This window comes from Puntigrus tetrazona, chromosome 23, assembly GCF_018831695.1.
Source record: "Puntigrus tetrazona isolate hp1 chromosome 23, ASM1883169v1, whole genome shotgun sequence".
NCBI classification, from domain to species: Eukaryota; Metazoa; Chordata; class Actinopteri; order Cypriniformes; family Cyprinidae; genus Puntigrus; species Puntigrus tetrazona.
In genome coordinates this window covers 10,412,229-10,420,127 of record NC_056721.1, presented here as the reverse complement: position 1 = coordinate 10,420,127, position 7,899 = coordinate 10,412,229, and the positions used below count along the sequence as shown (strand labels likewise).

Sequence of the window (7,899 nt, the reverse complement as noted above, 5' to 3'; positions counted from 1 at the left end):
AATACAAGTACTTATTTTTTTCTGTTTTTCAATTTACAAACATGTTGCTTCTGAACTGTTGGCACAGGAAGATCAATGCATATGCCTAAATAAACACTTATGTAACTGTGCCCTTTATAAATAAATTGCCCTTTATTGGGTGCTGCTCATTCTTTCGGTCTCATAGAGGCTTTGATCTATGAATGCAGAGAACAAGAGCCCTTCAACTCCCAACTCCTTTAGGCAATTTGTATAATTATTTCAATCAAACATCTTTTAAATTAGGTCATTTTTCCTAGCAGTGTAATTTAAGCCAGAGAGTTCTGCAACTGGGTGTATTATAAAATGAACTGTTATTGTCACAACAGAATATCTTCATACATTTTCTGTGAGCAGCATAATGAGGATAGTACTGTACCCGAGGCAAAAACTTTACAACCGACTTTTCAAAGTAATACAGGCTACATTTTGTGTGCTGATTCCTTTTTTTTTGGCCAATTACTATTTTATTTTTGCATATCTTGAAAGAAAATAACAATAATAAATATAAATATGACAATTAAAATAAATATTTTGGTTGTTGTAGCAGACATTTTTCTGCAGTTTCTTTTTTTAAATTCAACTCATAATAATGCAAGAAAAGACACTGAGCCTTTCGTGTACCTCTTAATTTCAAGGACAGTTTTCATGATTTGTTATAAAATTATGCATTGACCAGTTATATGAAGAAGTGGTATCAATTACCTGTTGGTTTTGGTATGCAGTCACCGTCGTGAAGACAGTTTCAGGGAAGGAAAATGCGTTGACACCGTCCCCGGTGGGAACCGCTTTGACCGGTGAGAGTTCTTCACCACACTCCTTACGGATGACGTGGACACGGGGCTGGTACTTGTGCATAGAGTGCAGAATGATCTGGAAAACATTACATCACGCGTCCGTGTTTAGAGTGGGAAACAGAGGAATTACCAAAGCAGTTTTCTACCTCAATAAAAGCACACATGCCTCCATTTTCAAAGGCCAAACGGGCCTTTAACTGCCTCGCCCTGGGGATGCTTTCAATTGAGTTTGTTTACAACCCTCCACATTACAACATGTTTAGGCCTTTAAAATAATACAGCAAAACAAAATGCACACCGGGCGACAATGGCTAGCATGTGTGGATGGGGTGCATGAAAAGAGTCGTCTAATTATAACGTTTAATTTATTTCAGGATCACAGAAGGAAATTCTGATGCTCTGCTTCAGTATGTTTCCTCTGAGACCCAACACAGAAGAAATGCGCTTCTTATTCAGCTTTCAGAAAACTTCTGTATTCAGAATGGATATAAATATATGGGATGCGAATAACAAAAGATTGACTTACATGGCCTTGGTCGTCGAGCTCGTTGTTGGTCAGTTTGAGTTTGTCGAAGCTTATAACTTGGCGCATCCACGTCTCACCGGAAGCAGGCGAATCGGGATGAATATAGACGCGCGGAGGGACGGGAGAGTCGGCGTTTCCCGCTACCATCCATTTCGAGCTGTGGTACACGTACTACGGAGAAAAAAAAAGTGTCACATACCGTGAATTTCACGCAATATATTGTTTCATATAATATTATATATGGCTAAGTTTCGAAGCAATTTGTCAGTATTTTTTAAGGCAACGCAACAAACGTCTTGTAGCGACCTACAGAGATCTGCGACCTTAAAGATCTTTAAAACAAAACCGATATATGTGATATGTGTTGTGTGTAAATAATAATAATATATCGACAGCGGTTATATTTTGCAGCCCGATAATGAACGGAAGGCGCTTTAATGTTGCTATGGCTACTTCTAAACTCTATTTTTTGAATGTAAAAGTTTGCGGCTGCAAAAAAACATCGTTCGACAGATCAGTTGAAACACGTGTATGCAGAAAATATTTTATCACTCCCTCGGCCTGCACGGTTTTAAACTTCAGCCGGTGATTCAAAACGCTCATAATCTGTCTTTACAGCTGTACAAAAATGTCCGTTATGAATTTGTTTTGACTGCAGTTGTCTCATGACCTTCAGGTCCGGCAGGTCAAGCTCCCAAAAGGACACAGCAAAAGGCCTGACTGAACATGTCAACAAAGTCCCGGAGTGCCATTTGTGGAGACGGTTAGTTCAAAATGTTCGATATTATGTTTGAGCATTTTAGACTGTTTTGATCATTTGTCTGCAGCAGCTTACAACAGGCTGCCCTGCAGCGAAACGCTTGGGAAGATAGGTTTCTACATCGCTCACCTGTACCGTTTGTTGTCGACAGGAACTATATCCATAGCGATATAATACTGTTGATGAGGATCCAGTCCCGCAATCTTAACTCTCATCGCGGGAAACATTCGCCTGGTATAAAATGACATTATATGTAAGTATTTAAAATCCACATTTCCCAAAAGCACACTTTTTTATTGTGGGCATAATAATTTTAACAAAAAAAGCACGTCGTACGTTTACATCGAATACTCTACTTAAAAGAGAAAAAAAAAATCGATGTATTTAATTATTCTAGTTGTCAATTAATTTAGATATACTGTCAGTGAGTAAATACAATTCCTCATAAATCACCATTAAATACAAACACGTAGCTGTAAGCAATGCAAAATGTAATGTAAAAATGTACAAATATATGCCAATATAAGCGCTGTAACACTATAAATATTTGAGTACATTTAGGGGCATTTTTTGCCCTAATCCCTGGTTATTCAACTTCACGTCAATTTACAATATTATTCACATCTCACATCTTTCAGAAGATGCTAGATATTTAATATGGATGAATTAAGTTTACAAAATCAGCCATAGAGCGTAATTATAAAAAATGGTATTGTATTATAATTTTCAAATGCTGAATATGGTGATTTGTAGCTAATTGTTAAATCGTGCAGCGTGTTTTGTGTGATGCACCTGCCGGCTTTGGTGATGATCATTTCGGTTCCTATCTCGTGGAATCGCTTCCACAAATCTGAGCCTTGCAGGTCCACGCGCATCTCCTCTCCGGAGCTCGTGCCTGATTGCACGAGGACCTGCGAGCTTTGGGATGCAGGTTGTGGGCTATCCAACAACACGTCCTCAGACTCCGCTGAGAAGGACAGAACAAAGCGCTCTTAGTTATTGTATATTTTCACAGCCTGTAGAAGACATTTCATTTTAAAGTTAGAGTTTTGAAGTGGCATGCAAAAGAATTTACGATGGGCTCAGAAGACACTGCATGTATTTATAGACGTTTTATACTTCGTATTATATGCTGTTAAACATTACAATGCCGTTTTTAGCATTTATTTTGTTTGGCGCGTATAGTAATCAGTCATGTAATTATTATTGAGAATTTAAGTAGCCTAATGCATTTATGATGAATTAGAGCTGCATTAGTTTACTTTACAAAAAAAATCAAATAAAATAACAATTATAATAAATCTTAGAAACATCAATAAAGTGAATCGAGTTATATTTTATTCCAGCTACAACTTTTCATTTTTCTTTCTTTCTTAATTTCCTTTTTTTTTTTTGCGAGTAGGCCTATGCTTTTGTGAAGGCAAGTTAATTTGAGTGTTTATGATTGCGGCCAAACTCATAAACACAGAATAGATTAGTCACTCTCTTAGTGCCTATATTTATGGGACTCATAACTGTGTTATTTTGTGTTTATACACTGTATTTCTCGTCTTTTTGTCATCCTGACTTCACTCCATTACATCTCTAAACGACAGAGGCATTTTACCTGAGCATTTGTTCATATTTCACGAAACTGTGTTATCTTTTAATGGTAATTATTGGTTAGTATTTATTTCTAATTATAATTTGCAGAACTGTACTCCATAATATAGAGGAAACGCAGAATTGCATCGGGTATATTTCCTTCGTGCAGTGTTACTTTTCAGCCGGGAGAATTACAAATATAAAAGTGCATTAGGCTATATTTGTGGTTTTGTTTCTTGTAGGTGTCACGCGCAGCCTAGCTGTATTTCTGAACGTCTTGTTTTGAGTCAGAACCGCAGAAGGCTACTTACGGGATTCGTCGCTTGCGCAGTCTGTCTCGCAACTCCTGGTGCTTGGACAAGTTCTCCCAGTCCGGGGTTGCGGGCTTTCTGTCAGGTTCGACACATCGTTTACCTCCTCAAAGCAGTTCTCATTGTCCTCCTCCAGCTTTCTTTTTTTCTCCGTGCCAATAAGCGCTTCTACCGAGAACGCGTGCGCTTTGAGGCTCATGGTACACGGGGACCGTCGTTTCTCAGCCATGGTAACAAACCAAGAAGACAGATTGGTCGAGAAAGAAGTTCACGAGAAGTGCATTTGCGACAGCACTTAATCTAGCATTCCTCGAGTCAAAATAGTCCGCTTCGGTCGCTAATTACCACGGGCGGTGTGACAAAGACGCTGAAAACGAAGCGACAGTCTATTCAAAACAGTCTCATCGGTCTGTCAACGCGCACAGACACCGAGGCAGTGGCCGGGATTCGTTAAAGTGCCAATAACCAGGGCAGAAGATGGGCGGGGCCGCCTCGCGTCAATCACCGATGATCTCCGCCAATAGGCGCGTAGCGTTTAGAACGCCCCGCCCACACGTGGTAAAGCGGCCTGGCTGAATGAATCATCTCTCGCTCGCCGAGCTCCGGTCATGCTCGCGGCATTGCGATCATTTTCACACTGCGGCTGCACATGCTCCACATGCTTCCGCATTACCTCCCCGCTAGCCCTCGTGAGCCAATCGTGTAGAATTATTACCAAAATCTACGCCTGTATCTGCGTGAGGCCCAGTAATAAGACATGTCAAACTAACCTGACACGAGACGTGCAGTCTACAGTTCCTAAATATAAGTCCCCAAGAAGCACTCATTTTTCCTACGAGACACACTTTACTGGTACTATAAATCCCCAAAACAAATGCTGCGATTGTTAATTTTATACAACTCTATATTATTTTGCAATGCTTTTAAAGCGTCTGACTGCAAAGTACGATAGGCTACAAAAGATTTGTTTTTATTTTAAAAAGCAGCGTTTGCATTGATTTCAATAGGCCTACGCTACGTTTAAATATCAATTAGTTAAATTTAGAGGCGATTTTGAATAGCCTTAAGATTTAGAGAAGTTGTTTTCTTTAAACCCAAGGCTGAGCATTACGATTCATGATGTGTTTTCGATCGGCTGTTTGTGTTTCTTGTTTTTACTATTATTGTTATTTCTATAATGAAATCGTGGGGAAATTGTTTGTTTTTTTGTTTTTTTTTTGGTGAAAAAATAATGCACTTATAATAACGCACCGATGTCTTAAACTTTGTAGGTGATATTTTTAGTCCCCCCAAATTTAGGCCAAGTCGCGTAAATTATCTTGATTTTATGATTCGATTTATTTAAACCCAAGTGAGTTTTAGAGCATGTTGTGGGTGTAATGTACAGTGCTCCCGAGCCGTAATCTACCCGCCGTTTGAAACGTGCAAATTATTGCACGGCCATTTGGAGGATTCTTGACCCACGCGCATGTGAGGAGCCTTGGAGCGCGCCTGTGCATTATGCACACACACGGCTTGACGTTATGCGCCTGTCAACCTGTAGAAAAATATGAACAAGAGAAAAAAATGACAGCAAAAGAGACATGCACATGAATAAGGTAAAATATAACACATTTATTTTAAGTTGCATCAATTAATAGTCGTTATAAAATAACAGGCTAGGCTAGTTGTAAAATACCATAAATTCAGATAAAACAACTTCAGTGACAGTCATCACTTCATATAACGCGTAACTAATATTTACACTGTTTTAGATACAAATTTGTAGCCTATGCCAGTTGTCTGTGCTAAAGCAGCAATAGAGCTATATTCAGTAAATAAATATGCATGGATGAAATAAATATACCAGACGTACAGGAACAATTTGAATAAAGGCTACTGTTGATTATTTTCGTGTTGGCATGCTCCAATAAATGGACAACATCATCTTAACTCACTCTTCGTTTAATGCCACATCACTTAGCTCGATGATTTCCAGACTGCTTTAACCACTATTATTATGTTGACCTACAACAGGCTATAGATACGAAAAAAGTTTTGTTTTTTTTTTTTGTTTTTTTTACATGTAGGTTACATAAACATAAAAGTCAGCTTTTATACTTCTGTAATTAGCCTATACTGGAATAAAAAATAACCTATATTTAGAGGTTTTGTATATAACAAATACAATAATATTGTTGTTTATTATTATTAATTATAAAAATATACACATTTAGTTAATAGAGGCTAATTATGTATTCTGAATAAACTGCACAGTATTCAGCCTTATTCCTATATTTCCATCCTTATGTTAGGTCTTGGCTCACCATGTAGCCTAAATGATTTAAACATGAAACCGAGAAGGCATCGCGTAGCTTAATTTTTTTAGTACCATTTTGCGTTATTAATATTACTCAAATATTTTTCTTTATCAATAGGATCGTTGCACCTTTAATTTGGTTAATTTATTTGGTTTAATTTTGATCTAAACGTTGCATGAGGCTGACCAACACATGTTCGATATTTTCAGTATGGAAAACATAACATCAGCATTTTACTTTGAAACAAACTATTTCATGGTGTATTTCTCTTACACCGTGTTATTAAATGCATTAAAAGTCATTTAATTAATGTAGCACAATCCATACATTATTTTAAATTAATACATTATTTTAGTTTTAGATATGAGTTATGGTTGTTTTTCTTTACATTCATGAACGAATTATGAACCAAGTTGGGCTATTCTGTTCTTATGCCGGCTGTAGTTATTATCATCACAGCACTTCATTCTCGTTATTATCGGGCTATTATCATCACGATCAACAATTCAGACGTGATCATCTTAAGGAAATGACTCTTATTCAACCGTTATCCTATTAGTTGTAGTTAATATTTGTATGCTGATTATTAATTAATGTTCAACTACCGCACATTTTGAATTCGTATGCCTTTATGCTGATCTGATACTCATTTTATTGCTACTGCCCAATATGTAGGCTACACACCATCATTTTAAATGCCCTGCACTTTTTTGAAAATAGAAAGTTGATGTATAAAAACGAGTTATTGTTCTCCAATTTGTATAGGCGTGTTTATCACGCAGAACATAATTTCCATTACATTTACAGAATATTTCAGATATACTTTCGTTTTTGATTTAGCTAAAACACCCTTGATGCACGTGTGAAATGAGTTCATAGAATGACACGTGTCTTATCGGCTCCTAACAACCTACCTTCAGATATAAAGCAGAGGAACACTGCGTGCGCTTTTTCTTTACCCGCAGCGCGCAAGTTAACACATTTCTATGCATTGCACAATTAAATTCAGGCTTATTTATAATTGCACTGTACAGATTATTATTATTATTATTTTATCAAATTATCAATATCAAACTGCAGCAAATGAAAGTGTTCCTTTTTGTTTCTCAGGTGTGAGGCGTCCATAAAAACGAAGTGCGCGCTGATTGCGCAGATGAGACTGCACTCAAGTGTAAAATGCGTTTGTTTACTAATCCTCTCTCCGTAACCTCTGGCATCACTGGACTCAAACCATGTCGGCTGGTTAAACTTTAGAGTCGGAATTGCTGTGTCTGGGCACCATATTGTTAACAGTTATTTTGCTAGTGCTAATGGCCGCGTGGCAGCCAGCCAAGGGCTTTATAGCGGAAGTGGCAGCGCGAGGAACGCGGGTATATGGGAGGAAGAAAAAAAACTATTAAGAAAAAAATCCCTTTGAAAGAAAGGCGAGAGAGACCCCGTTGCGGCGGGCGCGACCCGCTGCTGCCAAACGCAGAGGTGAGCCGTTATGAAGAAAAAGAACCGGTAACCGGCGGTTAAACGTCTGAGGGTACTGAAGCATCCTCAATACGCCTCAAATGAAACGACACGCCAAACCATTCGTGACCCACAAACCCATTCATAA

At 38.1% G+C, this 7,899-nt stretch overlaps 1 protein-coding gene across 1 annotated transcript in view; it reads right to left on the bottom strand.

Annotated features, from left to right (window-relative positions):
- LOC122328383 (T-box transcription factor TBX15-like) overlaps positions 1-4,465 on the bottom strand; it is an 11,500-nt gene extending 7,035 nt beyond the window's left edge. The window contains exons 1-6 of the mRNA XM_043224055.1: positions 3,997-4,465; positions 2,894-3,068; positions 2,231-2,332; position 1,803; positions 1,342-1,512; positions 724-891 (exon numbers count right to left, since the gene is read on the bottom strand). Of these exons, the coding sequence (XP_043079990.1) occupies positions 724-891; positions 1,342-1,512; position 1,803; positions 2,231-2,332; positions 2,894-3,068; positions 3,997-4,225 (846 nt within the window). The 5' untranslated portion in view covers positions 4,226-4,465. The remainder of the gene's footprint in view (positions 1-723; positions 892-1,341; positions 1,513-1,802; positions 1,804-2,230; positions 2,333-2,893; positions 3,069-3,996) is intronic.
- Positions 4,466-7,899: the final 3,434 nt, after the last annotated feature.